Here is a 17,498-nt window from a genome sequence, read left to right as displayed (position 1 = left end):
TGGGCTGTAACACAGCATGGATCTGTCACCGCTCAAGCGAGTCCCCAAGCAGCTCTCCAGGGGACAGATCTGCCTCCAGTTCAGGCACTGAGTGGCACCTGGCAGGCAGTGACGATGGAAGGCTCTCCTTACACCTGGGACTGTACCATTTCAAATGTACTGCCTAACAATATCAGGAAGAAGCAGTCAACCCAACATAAGAGAAAATGAGAAAGCAAGAAATGAGGCCGAGTTGGTTTTTTTTTTTAAAGCTTTTTATAAACGAGGCATAACAAATACCAAATTATATGTGTGTTAGTACAGGTCTGTAATAACTATGTACAGCAACATCCACACCGAAGGGCAGAATATTAGCCTTGTAGAGGTCTCTTGAATCTTTAGTCACATATGTGTCTCAAAAATACATCAGTTTTCCTTTTCTGTCTACATTTTTGCAGTTAAGAGGCAACTACATCCCAGACTCCACATTTCACTGTTCTCTGCTTTGTCAGACCCAGTTGCCCATGGCACTAGGGTTAAGGCTTTAGTGTATAAAAAAGGGAGGCAATAAGGCTACCCTGTCACTAGCCAGATGGAGGCTAGTGTGTTACTCCCCAGCAAAGAGAGAAGGGGAAAGCTATTCCTTTCTTCCAAGAGGAGGTGAAGAGGAAGGGAGAGTCGAGTCTTATTCTAAGAAGTGGAGAAACATGCAGAAGAAAAGCAATTACTGCAGCTGCCCACTACTTCTGCCAAACATCCTGTGGCAAAGTATCTCATAACTTAAAAAAGAAAAGTCAACATAAGTCAAGTATTCAATTAAAAAAAAAAAAAGTCAAAGCATCAAAAATTAAGACACTGAAAGTTTAATCACAAGATGACTACATTCTACATAAAAATTGTCCTTCAAGCACACAGTGGAATTAGAGTTGCTCTTTTTGAGAAGCTCCTTGCTGAATTCAAACCACTTCACATCGTGAGTGTACCACAGCAATGGATTCAAGGTGGGGCCTCTGCTCTTGAACAAAGGCCTCTGAATGATGTTTCTAATGTCCCCCACAGTGAGCGGTATCTCAGGCAGATGGAAATTTAAAATCAAAATTAGAAACCTTTTGATTCAGGTATTTCACTTTCCTCACCACCAGGTGTTTTTACCCAGACTGCACTATCTTAATATTGTCTTCAAAAGGCTGGGCCCACTGCCACCTTCTTATGGTTTATTAGGAAGGGAGGCAGAGAACCTGTGGTGTCAGAGTGCTTTCTTCATAGCAAAGAGAAATAATGGAATTCATTTTTCTTTAAAAAAATATTGTAGTTGACAGATTTTGTTTCACAATGGCCCTTGGCCATGGATAGTTGTATGAGATGTACAAATAATTAAAATGGACTTAAAACACAAATAGCAGTAGCTGCTTTGTTTCCTGAACCATCCAGAACCAAAAAAAAAAAACTTGTCATACTAATGTCAGGGAACCCAAAGGCTTGGGTGCCACATGGAAAACACCCAACTTTCCAGAAGTGTCCACCTTAAAACTGTCCTGGAATGAACTGAGTGCTGCATGGTATGTGGAAAACAATATTAAAGCTAATCAGAACATAAAGCCATAGTCAGGGCTTTGAAATCAAAGTGGGCTCTTTGGCAGCACTTCCAAGTCAGCAGCCAGTGGCAGTGCAGAGCAGTGAGCTGTGGCTCAGCCCAGGAGACAGCTGAAGTGGTTAGGGCCTGGATGCTTCCAGATGGTCTCTGAGCATAGGTAGTTTCCATAATCTGAGGAAGCGGCAGTTCAAAGCTAACCTGAGAGCTCCTTATGTTTCTTTCGGAGAGCAGCAAAGCGATTTTAATTTTGCTCAATCAGAATTTTTTAAAGGTTTCTTAAGCAACAGCAGTCAAATGTATAAATACGTTAAGTTTTCTTGTGAAAAATGCTAAAACGTATATGGAAAAAAGGAATGTTCCAGTAAGCCTCTTTAAGACAATTCCTTGGGTAAAATATTCTAATTATTGATATTTTCCAATTTAACACTATAGCTTGGAACTCACCTTGAGTTGAACTTTTTTTAAAAAAATATGTCATTTAACACTGTATGACAACATATTTACAGTTTAAATAGAAATTTTCAATAATCAAAATACATCTTTAGCAAAAATTTAGAATGTAAGTTTTTATAAAATAAACAAGACCCACCCATAGAAAAACAGAACGTTGTTTCAGTACCATTCAGATTCAGCCTAAGATGAAGGATTCCCGTAACTACTGAAAGCCTCCATGGATAAGCAGGGTCCCTGCAGGAAAGAAGACCTCTTCTTCCAGCAAGCAATTTACCTTCCTGATTTGGGTTGTTTTTACAAAATGCTGATCCAAAAAAATTTTCCAAGATGGCCACGACAACACTGATCAAAAAGATTTTAAAAAGTTGTGCAGTGCTGTCTGTGGGCCAATTTAAAACAAGTTAACTGCATAAAAAGCCTCTTCTCTGGGTCCATCTGATTCCAACTTGGCTGCTCCAGAGTCCTGTGTGGTAAGTCTCACACCGGGCCCCAGGATGAGGCTGGTCAGCTGCCCTGCCACCCTCACGCAGTATCAGTGCGCAGATGACAATGGCAAGTAAATCACGTTTGTGTTTCCACAGGGCCCTAGCACAGGCGGGTCTATGTGAGCAAGACATTTAAAATCACCCTGATGCTATGTGGGATCATGCCAGAAACATATTGGGAATCAATGAACTAATTCTGTGTCCTTTCTTGTGATCACTATGCCCATCTTGAGGAAAATTATTTATTTATGTGGCTTGTTATAAAGTAAGAAAGGAGCAGCAGTCAACTTTGGCTGGGAAAGAAAAAAAAAAGCTTTTGCATGAAGAACTAGCTCTTTCCAAGTGCACTTTGCTCCTAGGTTGCCCTTGATCAGAGTTGCTAATGGAGGTATTTGCATGTGCTCGCAGCCACGCTGTCACATCTCAGATCACAAAGGATGACTTGTGTCTGAAGTTGCCCTGCAAAGCCAACAGAGAGTGAGAAAGTGGCCATCTTCCACCAGTCAAAGGGCCCTGGTGGGAGAGGGCAGGGAAAAGCAGGGTCAGATCTGACATTTCCCTGCAGAGGAAACCTATGGCAAAACTGAAATCAAATGAAGTAATCAGGCTTTAGCATCTACTAGAGCTTGCAGACTGCATGCCATTAGCAGACTGCGTGACTGGAGCAGGCTCATGAGCTCGGGGTCTCTACAAGATCATCTGGAAACCTTTCCTATGGGACCAACTTTGGTTTCCAAGTGGGAGTGCCATTTTCCCTGCTGTATGCCCTTTCTCTCTCCTCTCCTTACCTCATCATCTGTCCGGATGTAGTTGACACCATCTGGCTTCCCTGTGTTCTTGTAGCTGTGAAGTAGGAGAAAAGGGCAGTTCAGTGACCGCTGGCTGCCACACTGATGGCAGATCGTGCTTTGTTTTCTCTCTGAGGTCAAGCTCACCTTTCTCCCTCCTGTTTGTTGTGGATGAAGTAACCGCGTCTGTATGCACAGCAGATGCCCGATGTTATCAGGGCCAGGACAACAAGGACGACCAGGACCCCCCCAATAATCCCACCAATGTTCAAGTCATCTGCAGAGAAAGAGGTTTGAGGGAAGAGATGACAATCTCCTCTTATAAGAAATCCTGACCACTCCTCTGCCACCTAATGCCTACCCCATCCAGAAGAACTGAGAACACTTACGTTCTTTCTAGCCTAGAACATACAGGACACCATAACTCTTTATTTCGCTTATAATAAGTACTCAGACTTCAAATGCAGTTAAACTTAAAACTCTGTTAAAATGGGGTTGGCATTTTATAAAAGGCTTAAAAATCCTTTGGCTAAATCCCTGAGAATATTGTTAGTGGAGGAAATGGTTACATTACTAGGAGAGAACCAGAGTCAAGCACCTAAGGAAGAAACATCCCTATTCCCAGGGCCTCCTTTTGGATTGTTTGGGAGAAGGGAGCAGTACATAAAGTATTTCAAAGTCAAAAATACCAGGTGAGAACCTGACCATTCAGTCTGTTTGTCTCATATCTGAAAGCCCTGGAGGAAAGCCCTTTGATTCCAGCCATATCAGCCTCATCCCTTTTCTTATTTCTATATGAAATCTTCAGTGTAGTAGCACTGGTAGCTGTTTCTTTTATGAAAATAAAAATGCTTGTGAAAATAAGGAATATATCAGCAAATGCCAACTAAGTTGGAACTTGGAACTTTTCAAAATATTCCCTTATCCTAGAATAGTGGTTCTCAAATTTAAGTGTGCATTTAAAAGACTGACTCGAAATTTTGATTTTAAAATGTCAATTCACAAGCCCCATCCTGAGAAATTTAATGGGTCTCAGGCAAGGCCCAGGAGTCTTTCTCCAGGAGGAAACTACCCTAGAGCCGAGTTTCCCATACTTGACAGATGAGAAGAATCACCTGGAATGCTTGCCTTAAACATACACACTTCCAGACCTCCCCTGGAGACTGGTTCAGTACCTTCTGGGGTGGGGTCTAGAATCTGTAAAACGTGGTCCCAAATGACTGCTGTGATCAGGCAGGTTTGGAAAGCACAGCAATACGGGGTGCAAATAGGGAGGAGGGAAAGATTCACAAAGCTCCCGCAAGAGATCCTGGTATAACCCATCTGCCCCCATCTCCCCCAACACTTCCCCTTTAGAACCAATACCCTAGAGAGAGGATCATCACAGAACAGGATAAAATTACTGGGCTAAAGACCTGGGTTTCAGTTCCTGCAAAATGGCCATAACTAGGTAAATTTCTAGAGGCAACCTTACATTTCAGTAACCAGAGAAATGGAGTTTATTAAACTCACTGTTACAAGTTTTATAATTAGCTATGCTGCCAACCTAGAAGACCAAAAAGTGTTTTGAGGAGATACACACAAGAACCACTTATTATTTGAGCATTTAGCTATTATTCCGAACTTTCTCATCTTTCCTTTCAATGTATCCAAGTAGATTTTGGTGGATCGTCAGCTCTACAAAAAGCTGACTCATGGCAGAAGAGTTGTCTAAACTTATCGTCTGATTTTAAGTTAAAAATGTTCTATTAATGTTTTCAAAACATAACTCACAGACTTCCATGCCCTGCTCCTCACACCTGGCCGAGCCTGCGTCGTTGGAAGCGATGCAGTAGTACTGCCCGGAGTCCTCCTTGTGGACGGCACTGAACACCTGTCTCAGGAAATTACAAGTGAGTAACTAGGACCATCCAGAGGGCAGGGTTCTGAGGGGAAAAGAGAGAGAAGAGGCTGCCATCCTGTGCAAGAGCCAGCTGACCCGGAACACGGACAAGGTCTGCTCCCCGCACACTCTTGCCGAAAAGCTCTGTAACGATGATAGGACTTCGGTATTTGGAGAACAAAGCCTAACAACATACTGGGTGAGAGGTGGCTCTCTACTTTTACTTGGGTAAAGGAGGCTCTGATTGCTCTTCAGGCTATAGTTTGGCAATTCAAATCCAGAAGGATCTTATTAAAATAGGACTTGCTACTACCATGGTATGAGGCTGGATACACTGCAGATCAAAAGGCACCTCCCAAAGAACCTCTATGTCATCCGAGCCTGGTGTAATGCTGGTGATGGCCTCGGTGCCCCCCACTGCCCACCACCACCACCACTGGGTTACTCTGTAGCAAATTCCAAACATTTTGTCCATAAATACTTCAGTATGTATCTCTAAAAGGTAGGGCTCTTTTAAAAAAAAAAAAAAAAACACTCATAACCACTATACTATGATGACTAAAACAATTAACAATTCCTTACTGTGATCAAATATCCAGCCAGTAATCGGTTTGTCTCCTAGTGATCTTTACAGTTGGTTATTCAAGTCAGGATCTTAACAAAGCCCACCTCTTGCATGTGTTTAATATCTCCCTTTAGCCTCATTTAATCCTCAGGTTTTCTCCATTATTTTGCCCCCTTAGAATTTGTTTAAAAGGTTAGAGGGGGGCTTTTTTCCTGTAGAATTTCCAACATTCTGGATTTTTAGCACCCGTCTTACAAAGGAGGTTTTAATGTCTCTTAATACCTGTTCGTCAACAATAGGCATCCCTTACCCCAACAGACATCCCATCCTCACCTCTTAGATGAGAGCTTACCAGAGTGCCTGTTTCCGAGTTTAAGAGGAAAGAGGAATTTCGGAATCGGGGGTTGGCCCTGGAATCTGTGGGCAGCGGCACGTTGTTGTGGTACCAGCTGTAGAGAGGCCGCGGGTAGCCCTCGCTCTCCTGGCAGTGCAGCGTGGCCGCCTTGCCAACGGGCACGGCCTTGGGTACTCTGCAGACAGGAGTCACTGGCTTCACTGTAGGAAGAGTATGGGTTGGTGTTTAAAATCCCAGCAACACAGCACTATTTTTATCAAAGCTGGCAATCAGCTCCAAAAACAAGAGAGCCAGACAAGGGCTCTTGCCCCCCGTCATGCACCTCATCACATCTGCCAGGGAATGTGATCTGCCACCACTCTGCCCATGAAGAGTACACATTTGTAGCTCCTTTCACCTTCATGAAGGTGTATGGAGGAGTGTGTCTGAGCCCCTCCTGGAGCTGATGGAGGAAAGACACAGGGGCTTTATTTCCCTTCTCTTCTCCCCCAATTCAAGCAGCCTCAGCTCAGTTGTGCCTTCCCTCCCTAAGTCATGTGATACCTTTGCAGATGCAGCTTGATAAGAAAGAAATCAAAATAGGAACTGATCGTTTTTTATTCTGTAGGTCGTCTGTTGTAACCTCAAAGGAGCAAAAATATTTTAGCTTCACATGAGTTCCTACCTTGCACAGTTAACTCAATGACAATCTCATCAATTTCTTTGAGGTCATTTCGAGCAACGACCTCACAGCGGTAACGAGCTGAGTCTGTCCGTGTCACGTTCCAAATCTTCAGGGATGTTTTCCCCAATACTTCTGCACGACCTGCTAAGTCTCCTATAGAAATAAAAACATGGGGCACTAAAAGACTCTTTAAAGATGTCTTTGCCACTTAAAGAGGGTCATTTCAGGGGCCAGCATTTGATGCCACAGTAAGAAGACTGCAGAATGGTTTCTGTTCCTACTCTTGTATAAAAGTGAACTCCCTGAGGACAGGAACTGGGTTTTATTCCTATTTGTAACCTGAGCACCCAAAATATTACCTGGTCTGTAAGAGACATCCATTACATGTCTCTCTGTTATTGAAGCCAGGGACCTCATTTCTTTCTCATCATCCCCAGGAGGGATTCACCATTAAACAAGAAAAACAAAACAAAGCAAACTATTTTTAAAACACCCAACATTCAACAAACGGTGCTGAGACAAGTGGATCTACACACATGCAAAAGAATGAAGTTGGACCCATACTTCACACCTTGTACACCAAAGACCTCTAATGTAAGAGCTAAAATGATAAACTCTCAGAAAAAGAAAAGCATAGACATGAATCTTCATGACCTTGGATTAGGCAAGTGGTCTCAGATCTGACAACAAAAGCACAAGCAACAAAAGAAAAACAGAAAAATTGTACTCAGATTTTAAAATTTTGTGCTTCAAAGGACACCATCAAGAATGTGAAAAGACAGCCCATGGAATGGGAGGAAAAATGTTTGCAAAGCATATATGTGAACAAAGAACTAGTATCAATAATAATATAAAGGATTTACAACTCATCAATAGACAAATAATCTGGTTATAAGATGGCAAAGGATTTAAATAGCATGTCTTCAAAGAAGATACACAAATGTCCAATCAGCACATGAAAAGATGTTCAACATCATTAGTCATTAGAAAAACGCAAATCAAAACCATAAGATACTATTTCCCAACTACTCGGATGGCTAGAATGAAGAATTCAGACAATAACAAGTGTTGGTGAGGATATGGAAAAATATATTGCTGATGGGAATGTAAAATGGTACACCTGCTTTGGAAAGTTTGGCAGTTCCTCAAAATGTTAAAGAATTGGCATATAACCCAGAATTCCATTCCTAGGCACAGACCCAAGAGAAATGAAAACAGGGCCACACAAAAACTTGCACATGAAAGTTCACAGCATCATTATTCATAATAGCCAAGGAAGAAGCAACCAAAGCGTCCATCAAGCAACAAAACAGATGAATGGACAAACTGTGGCACAGCCATACAGTGGAATCCTATTCAGACATAACAAGGAATGAAGTTCTGCATGCTACCACATGGATGCACCTTGAAGACATCATGCACAGTGAAAGAAACCAGTCACAAAGAACTACATATTCTATGATTCCATTTATATGCAGGGTCCAGAATAGGCAAATCCATGGGGACAGAAAGCACATTCATGGTGGCCAGGGATTGGGAGGAAGAGGAATGGGGAGTACAGGAATTCTTCGTGGGATGATGAAAATGTTCTGCAATTAGCAGTGATGGTTCACTACTTTGTGAATATACTAAAAACCACTGAATTTGTACACTTTACATTGGGGGGGTGCTATGTGAATTACATCTTAATAAAATTAAAAAATAGGACAGTCACTCTTTGAAAGATGCATAAAGAACCTGAAGAACAACAAACAGGAAAGAATTAGGAAAAAAGAAGAAACTAATTATTACTAAACCTACTTGATGATTGGTGGCATGTATATGAAGGGTTTACCATAATATAATAAAAATAGTAAGATGGCTTACAATAGAGGATGAACATTTTCAAACACATCTAATAGAAAGGTTTGTTATATAGTAGTCATTGGTAGAGGATTACAATTTCTACCATGTAAGAAGATAGTAAATAAAAATCTATCAGGGTGCTTTGGATGTAGTCCTGTTTTGAAGTAAGAGAAAAGACCAAATATACTCAAGTTTTCCTCCAGCCTCATATTTTGTGAGGTAAATACTCTCCCTTTTAGCCCCCATCCCTACTGCTAAGGGTAAGATGTTTAATTCCCAGAAACAAAGTTTTTGTTGTTTTTAAATTCCCACTTTGTTTCTCCAATGATCAGAACTGCATGTACAGGGTTTAGTGGGGGCAGCCTAATTTGCCAAAGAAAATGAATTTGTTTTCTGAAAATAGCATTTCCATCTCTTCAAGAAAAAAAAAGGTGAAAAGCTTCATATAGGTGAAAAAGCAAACTTCAAAGAGCCTATGACTCCTGAAAGACTGTGAATTTAGATCGTTTCCACAAAATCTCTGAATCCTCAACTATTAACATTTCTGAAGCCACCCCACTTATAAGCTTGCATTTGCACCTCATCTTAAGTCCTTCCCTCCTGTCAGAATGAAAATGTCCTACGTGCTGTCACCTTCAACTCCTCCCTCTCCCTCCCTAGTCCCAGTGCAGTCCTAGCACAGTCCTCTCTTCCCACTGCCTCTGCCTTAGCGTCCAGGCCACCATCCTCTCCCACCCAGGTCTCTGTAGCGCAACTTGCAAGGGGTGCCCCTGCTCCTAGTTTTCCCCATCTCCAATCTGTTCTCTACAAAGCAGTTGTTTCAATCCTTCTAAAATATTGATGTGATCACATCACTTCCTTCTTAAAGTCTTTCAGGGTCTCAGGCCCCTCTAGATGATGTCCATTTACCAATGGCATTCAACCTTTCCCCCTGGGCTTGCTGGACTCTCCAGCCTCATCTCTAGACACTCCACCCTCACCCCCTCTCCTAGCTCAGCTATGGTGCAGAACTGGCAGTTTCTCCAATAAGCCAAGCTATTTTTTGTTTCTACATCTTTATACCTAACATTCTTTCTTGCCCCAAAACCCTTTCCCACCTCCCCCAACCCCATCCTCTTGCCTGGCTAATTAGCCATTCTTCTCATCTCTGCCATGGTGTTACTTCTGGGAAGGCTCCCCTAAGCACATTTCCAGCTCCACTCCATATCCCAGAGCCCCTGTGCTTACCCTATGCTTGGTAGTTTGGAGCCATGTACTCCGGAAACATATGTTCTTAAACTTAATCCATTCCTGGGGTGTGAACCCATTGTAAGTAGGACCTTTTGATGAGGTTACTTTAGTTAAGGTGTGGCCCAACTCATTCAGGATGGGTCTTAATCCTATTACTGGAGTCCTTGATAAATAGAGGGAAATTCCGAGGAAGAGCCACGGAGGGAGCAGCCAGAAGTTGCACATCAACAGAACCCAGAAGAGAAAGGAGAGACCACCATGTATACTGCCATGTGACAGAGGAGTCAAGGACCAAGAATTACCAACATCCAGCCCCAGAACACCAGTCTTTGGGACGAAAGCATTGCTTTGATGAGGGCTTGGTTTGGGCTTCTCTAACCTCAAAATGGGAGCCAATAAATTCCCACTGTTTAAGCCAACAAACTGCATAGTTTTTGCTTTAGCAACAAGGAAATTGCACAGTTTTTGGTACTAAGAATGGGATGCTGCTACTGTAAATAACCAAAATTGCAGAAACAGCTTTGCAATTGGGTAATGGGTAGAGGTAATGGAAGAATTGTGAAGTGCTTTACAGAAAAGGCCTAGATTGCTTTAAAAAGACTATTGGTAGAAATCTGGATGATAAAAGTACTTCCAATGAAGCCTTAGAAATAAATGATGAATGTGTTATTGGAAACTAGAATAAAGGCAATCCTTGTTTTAAAGTGGCAGACAACATGGTGAAATTGAATTCTGATGTCAGATGGAAGGCAGAACTTAAGAGTGATAAGCTTGGATTTTTAGCTGAGATTTCCAGGCTAAATGTCAAGTACAGTCTAGTTTCTCCTTGCAGCTTACAGTGAAATGTGAGGGGAAAGGGATAAGTTAAGAACTGAACTCTTAGGCACAAAGAAACCAGAAATTGATGCTTTGGAATATTCTGAGCTTCTGGAAACCAGGTCCCCAGAGAGTAGTGCTCCATGTGAGGGTTTAACTGAACATGGATCCAGTCAGTCATTTCAGTGGAAGTCAGGACTGGAGATGCAGTTATCAAGGAAGGATCTGTGGAAAGTTATTTTGTCTGATGGATTGGACCCCTGTGAATTACATGCAAAACTAATAAGTCGTTTGCATAATCTTCATGAACCCTGCCAGCCTTGACTAAAAGGGACAGAGAAGGGACAGACTGAGGGAAAAATCACTTCAAAGGAAGGTCCATGGAAGCTAAGGTCTGGACTGAAGACATCTTCTCAGGCCAAGAGAGCAAACCCATCCACGTGTGTGGAAAGGGTGAGTCTGCCCCGGCGCTTGGAGAGGGTGGGCCTTCCATTCCATTATTCAGGAAGAGTGCTACCACCCCAAGGTTCAGCAAGGGTGGAGCCTGTACTCCAGGGTGGCTGCTGGTGATTCTAGCCACCACCAATGCTGGAGGAGGTGGAGCCTGTGTCCCGGGGATGGCAGAGTCTGCCTGCCCTCCCAATGCTTGGAAAGGGTAGAGCCTTCAGCCCAGTGTTCAAGGAAAGCATGGCTGCTGGGCAAGCACCTAGAACGGGTGGGGCTGCCATTCCATCAGGCCTAGAGGACAAAACATCATTCCATGGATAACTCTCAGACCTTGAAATCTTATGGAGTATGCCCTGAAGGTTTTCGGAATTGTTTGTGACCTGTGACCCCTGTTTTCCTTTCAATTTCTCTGTATGGGAATGAGAATGGGAACAGAAATGTTTATCCTATGCCTGTACCTCCATTGTATATTAGAAGCAGGTAACTTGTTCTCTAGGTTTCATAGGTCCAGAGACAGAGGGGATCTGTGCCCCAGGACAGACCACATTTATAACTGATTTTGATGAGACTTTGAACGTAGCATTGTTACTGAAATGACATAGGCTTTTGGGATGTTGTGATGGAATTAATGTATTTTGCTTGTAGAAAGAACATTTCTTTTGGGGTTCCAGAGGGTGGACTGTGGTGGTTTGGAGCCATGTACTCCAGAAGAATATGTTCTTAAACTTAATCCATTCTTGTGGGTGTGAACCCATTGCAAAGAGGACTTTTTGATAAGGTGTAGCCCAACTCATTCTGGATAGGTCTTAATCCTATTGCTGGGCTCCTTTATAAGCAAAATGAAATTCAGACACACAGAGAGAAAGCCACAGAGGAAGCAGCCAGAAGCTGAAAGTCAAGAGAACTCTGAAGAGAAGGGAGAGGCCAGGAGAGGCTGCCATGTGCATTGCCATGTGACAGAGGAGTCAAGGACCAAGGATCACCAGCAGCCAGCCCCAGAATGCCAGTCTTAGGGAAGAAAGCATCACCATGACTTGGACTTCTCCTAGACTCAAAACTGTATTGAAGCCAATCTATTGCCTGGTATTTCCTTTAGCAATAATGAAACTAAAACATCCCTGTTCTAACATTGGGATAATATCCTGCTAACCTGTCTAGCAAGTGCCTTCTCAAGATGGTACCCAGAACCCGGGACCAGGCCTGGTACACAGTCAATGCTCAGAAAACACTCATCTCCTTTCTGCTACCCAGGATCCTTCTGATAATTCACATATATCACTAACGTCAGGACCATAAGAAAAAGATGGTCTAGGAAAAAATTCACTCTGATTCCTCGAAAAGATGGGTTTGGGATGGATTAAAATCCTGACTTGCTAAAGCTGGATGACAGGTACAGGGAAGGTCAACATACTGTTCTCACTACATTTGCATATTTTTGAAACTTTCCATAAGTTATAAAACACAGTCCTAGCTGTTGATGTAGGTCAGTCAGAGGTAAGTTTCCAGCCATGAGTGAAGCGCCCGGGCCTGGTATACAAAGGAGAGGTCAGCAGGCAGAAGACTACAGGCTCATACCCTGAATTTTGTTGTCAAAAAACACATATGTTGTTTGGTCATCTTGAATTTTCTTCCATTCAATCCTGGGTTCATTTGTCTGTGAATCCATAATGATACAAGACAGTTCCACACCTAATGAGCAAAAAAAAAAAAGAAAACGGTCTTTAGTGCTCACAGAGCACTCCCCGGCTTACCTGCATGACTACACCCTGCAAGCTCTCTCTGGTATGGGAGTCATCTTTCCTGTAGATTGAAAACAGAACCACATCGAGGCACCAAGAGACAGTGATAAAAGATGGATTTCAGCCAGGAAAATAATAAAGGCGTTTAACAAGGACTTGTACTATATATATACACTGACCCCCTAACATCCGCTTGTAGATAAGACATTTCTCTTATGTGTAAGCACAAAGCCAGAGCAGGAATCGATTAGATTTTAGACATGAGAAAACCAGCCTTGGGTAACTGTTGGCCTGTCCAGGCAATAGGTCTCTGACACACACGTGCGTCACCTGTACTGCTGGGTGGCCACCCCAACCAGCACTTTGCCGCCATCTGTATATGTATTTTGTCTCGTGGTGGCTGCAAAATGACCAAATGCCCATTAGATGGTGTCCATTCTCTTAATAGTATCTCCCTTGTACTTACTTTCAAATTCCTGTACCACTGGGTTCGGGTTGCTGGATTTGAGAGTCACAGCCCCTATCAAGCAGCCTGAAGGAAAAGGAAAAGGAAAGTCAGAGACAATCCATCTCTAAAACAGCAGAGAAAACTTGGACTGAGGTCAGGTTTTCCCCTTGGTGAAAGCTCTAGTCATTAACCACAGAGGATGGAAAATATTATATTCCTAAACAAAGCCTCTTAGATACAGCAAGTTCACCGTGCTCTGTCTGACCTTCACTGAAAGGAACCAAGAGAAAAAGAAGAGTTCTGAGAATTCACTTCCTCCTTAGTCCCACAACCAAGCTCTTTAGAGCTTTGCAGACCTTGCTTCAAGCACTCCCTTCTGCTTAGAGTCATCACAAACTCCTTCCAAGTCTGTTATCTGGCACCCCATGGGTGTTTGTGTCTTGCTCCTTCTCCCTCCACCCTCCCCTGTCCTCCACAGGCATACTCCCCTCCAACTCACACTCTGGCCTGTGCTTTTCCCTTTTGGGTGGCATTGACCTTCTCAGTGGATAGTTACCGATCAGCTAAAAGTCCACTTCGCTGTATTAGCAAATAAGCCAGTGTTCCAGCCCAGGAAGAAGGTTTCACCAGTCTTTTGGTGAAATGAGAAAAATAGTAACAACATGGTGATTTTCATAAGCTAAGTTTACACTACTCATGAAATCAAGATCTGCTACTTGTATGCTAATCCTTTTAAAACTAGTATTTAGAAGCATCTGGCTCCCCTTGTGCTTCAACAAATATCAGAAACCAGTTTACTATGGTCTAGAAATTTCTCAACTAATCTCAGAATGAAAATCAAGTAGGTACCTTGACCATCTACAAAAGGTTATTTTCAGCTAATTGTCCTGTAGGAAAATATACCATCCCCAAATAAGGTCTTCATATAGAAAGCCTTTATTAAGGTCTCATGATCTTAACTTCCTAGATCAGCTAAGAAAGATGTGCACTCCGAGTGCTTTCTTAATCCTTGTGCAGTAGGTAGGTAGCTGGTGACAGCAACCCATTCTTTTCCTTTATCTTATTTCATGATCCAGCTAATCTTTCACCATAAGTATAAATTTTGATCCTTTCTTTTTTATTTAATAAGACTTCTCACTAGGAAGGGAGGAGGAATTTGGATTTAGAGAAATGATGAAAGGACAGATTCTCAAATTGGCCAAGGAGCCATGACCTGGCCCCTGATAACAGGTTGCAGAGTTTAGACTTTGCTCCCCTCCAAAGGGGGCAAGCATAGTGATGGCCCAACTAAAACAAACTGCTCAATATACTGGCACTCCCTGGAAGGAGCTCTCTAAGCAAAGGGCATTGTAACTTTGTGCACTGCTCCTTCAAACGTGTGATCCAAAAATCTTTTCCCCCTGACATATCTAAGAAGGCTTTAGAACAACTGAGAAGCCATTGGCTAAAAGCTAACTCACAGAATTTAACAAAACTTGCTAATATACCAAAAGCTCATTAGGGAATATTCTTCTTGAGTACAGTCATTGAATAAAAATATTTTCTTCTTAGCAATATCTTGAGAAATGTTTAATTGAAGGCTAAGGATTATGGGTAGTTTAGTCTTTCTGCAAATATATTATTCTTATTAAAATATGAATATATTTATGATAAATATATTATTGAATATATAATATGTGTATATTTTTTCCTATGAAATGATTTTCAGGGAGTTGGCCTGCTTCCACCCAAGAGATCCTCTGAAACCAAGGATGACATGGCACGCACATAGCAGACATGTGGGAAAGAAACCATCCTAGGAGGCAGGCCCAGGGGAAATGCTTCTCAGATGAATCAGATGACTGGCTGTGGAGTTCATGAAGTTGTAGCTCTTAAAATTAATAGACAATAAGATGGATAGCTCTAAAAAAAGCAACTAAGACTGCTAGTGAGATCTACATAGAATAGAAAGGACTTCCATGAGTTAATACATTCATAAACCTTATCAGCCACCATGGGGAGAGAACATAAGACAGCCCATTCAAAGAGTTTTGTGGAGAGATGGGAGTAGAAGGGGAATAGGGATACTGTGGGATCTATTTCATAATATATAAATTAACATAAAATCAGTTTTGCTTCTGTATGGATGCAATCTCATAATTAATAGTTTTGAACAGCATAATCAAATTCTGGTCTTTAAAACTGTATATATATGCTCAATCAATCACAGTGGGTATAAGTCTAAAAATAAAAAAGGGACTTGATGAATATGTACCCCAGAAAAGACTGTGTTCTTTTAGTCTAATCTTGTGGGGGCAGACCTATTGTCAGATTGGGACTTTTGATTAGGTTGTTTCCATGGAGATGTGACCCCACCCATTCAAGATGGGTCTTAATCCTTTACTGGAGTCCTTTAAGAGAGCTCAGGGAAAGAGAGAGCTCAGAGTAGCTAAGAAATGTAATTCAGAGTTTGCCCCCAGGAGAACTGGAGACAAAAGCCAAGAGACATTTTGGAGAAGCCACAGAAACCAGAAGCTAAACCCAAGAGAGGACCAGCAGACTTCGGCCATGTGCCTTCCCAGTTGACAGAGGAACCCCAGATGCCATTGGTCTTTCTTCAGAGAAGGTATTGTCCTGTTGATGCCTTAATTGAGACATTTTCATGGCCTTACAACTGTAAATCTGTGAACTAATAAACCCCCATTGTAAAGAACAATCCATTTCTGGGATATTGCATTTCGGCAGCTTTAGCAAGCCAAACGATGAACATCTTTTGGTTTCTTCAATCAAAATTCTAGAAAGAATAATTTCAGGAGTATGGCCTTATTAGTTACTGTGATAAATGTTTTGTTTGCTGGGACTATTAACAAAACCATTCTTCCTGCACAGGAAATGCCCCATTGTCCAGCATCCAATGGTTACCTACTAGGTTGCTAAATATAAATTAAAGATGCTCTTTGAGATATGATCTCAGAAACTCTCTAAAAAGTACAGAAAATACTGAATTTTAAAGATCACATGCTGAAACCACAATATACTTGGAACTCAATACACCAACTTCTAGAGGGGATTTTTAAATTTGACTAGGAGATTTTGACTAGAAAGAGTCAAATGAAACAATTACACATATCTAAGATCCCTTCTAAGTCCAAGAGTCAATCATTTACACCTAAGCGGGATGATGAAGAGAGTGCCCACATTATAACTCTACGAGAAAACTGAATTCAACTAAATGATTCTCTGGAAAAGCTCAAGTCAAGGAAATCCAATCTGGAATATAAAAAAAATGAACATTCGTCCATTCAGCACACACTTTTAGAGCACCAACTAACTCACATACTATGCTAGGGTTGAAGATATCAAGATGAATCAATATGGTACCTACCTGCTCTCTAACACCAGAACATAAGCTCAATGAGAGCACAGATTTTTATGTTTTATTCATGTATCATCTCTAAAGCCTAGAACAGCATTTGGCACATAACAGTTGGTAAATAAAAACTTCTGAATAAATGGATTCTTCCAAAAAGCTTAGAGCCTGATAAACAAGTTCCTGTATAATTTCATGTCTATTTTGACAACATGTGATAGATGCTATAACAGATTATACACAGAAAACAAAACAGATTATACATGAGGAAACAAGTGGTGGAGTGCCATATCTTCAGTCCAACTGTAAATGTCTTACCGATATGAGAATACCACTTTTCAGTAAAGACAAAGTGTATCAGTAAACACAGACTCAACAATTTTCTCTATTTACTAACCATCAGTTGGGTAGGAACAGCAGAATCCCTACCTACTGCTGGTGTTTTCTAAAGAGTCCAAAAGCAAAGCTTTAAAGTTCCATGAAATGCCAGACTCACACAAGCCACTGCAAATTTACCCACAACCTCAAAGTATTCTCACTGTATACCTTGGTCCTGAATGTGAGAAAGCCAGTAGATTTTCTACTCATGTATTCAGAAGAATGATGTAATCTTGTATAAATTTTTGAGTTGGTATCTAAAATCCTTTACATAAGTTTAAATAGTTGCAAAGTATGTGATTTCTGGGATATTGTAAATATTGACATTCACAAATAAAACTATTACTCACTTTTTAACATATCCAATGGAATATTCACCATCATCATTTTAGAAATAAACAAACACTTTAAGTTTTAATTGTGAAATAATTCTAGATTCACAGTGAGTTGCAAAGATAGAACAGAGAGGTCCAATATACCC

General features: G+C 41.5%; 1 protein-coding gene across 2 annotated transcripts in view; it reads right to left on the bottom strand.

The window, feature by feature from the left end:
- The window catches only part of JAM3 (junctional adhesion molecule 3), a 109,177-nt gene that overhangs the window by 41,462 nt on the left and 50,217 nt on the right, over nucleotides 1-17,498 (bottom strand). The window contains exons 2-9 of one of the 2 annotated variants that reach the window (XM_037842002.1): nucleotides 13,309-13,374; nucleotides 12,679-12,792; nucleotides 6,766-6,918; nucleotides 6,099-6,301; nucleotides 5,073-5,172; nucleotides 3,447-3,576; nucleotides 3,300-3,354; nucleotides 827-2,970 (exon numbers count right to left, since the gene is read on the bottom strand). In XM_037842002.1, coding sequence (XP_037697930.1) covers nucleotides 2,935-2,970; nucleotides 3,300-3,354; nucleotides 3,447-3,576; nucleotides 5,073-5,172; nucleotides 6,099-6,301; nucleotides 6,766-6,918; nucleotides 12,679-12,792; nucleotides 13,309-13,374 — 857 coding nt within the window. In that variant the 3' untranslated portion in view covers nucleotides 827-2,934. Of the gene's footprint in view, nucleotides 1-826; nucleotides 2,971-3,299; nucleotides 3,355-3,446; nucleotides 3,577-5,072; nucleotides 5,173-6,098; nucleotides 6,302-6,765; nucleotides 6,919-12,678; nucleotides 12,793-13,308; nucleotides 13,375-17,498 lie in introns of those variants that run through there. The other variant, XM_037842001.1, reaches the window with a different exon arrangement.

Source organism: Choloepus didactylus, chromosome 6 (genome assembly GCF_015220235.1).
Source record: "Choloepus didactylus isolate mChoDid1 chromosome 6, mChoDid1.pri, whole genome shotgun sequence".
Classification (NCBI taxonomy): Eukaryota; Metazoa; Chordata; class Mammalia; order Pilosa; family Megalonychidae; genus Choloepus; species Choloepus didactylus.
Note: the sequence above shows the minus strand (reverse complement) of the source record. Positions and strands in the feature narration are given on the sequence as shown.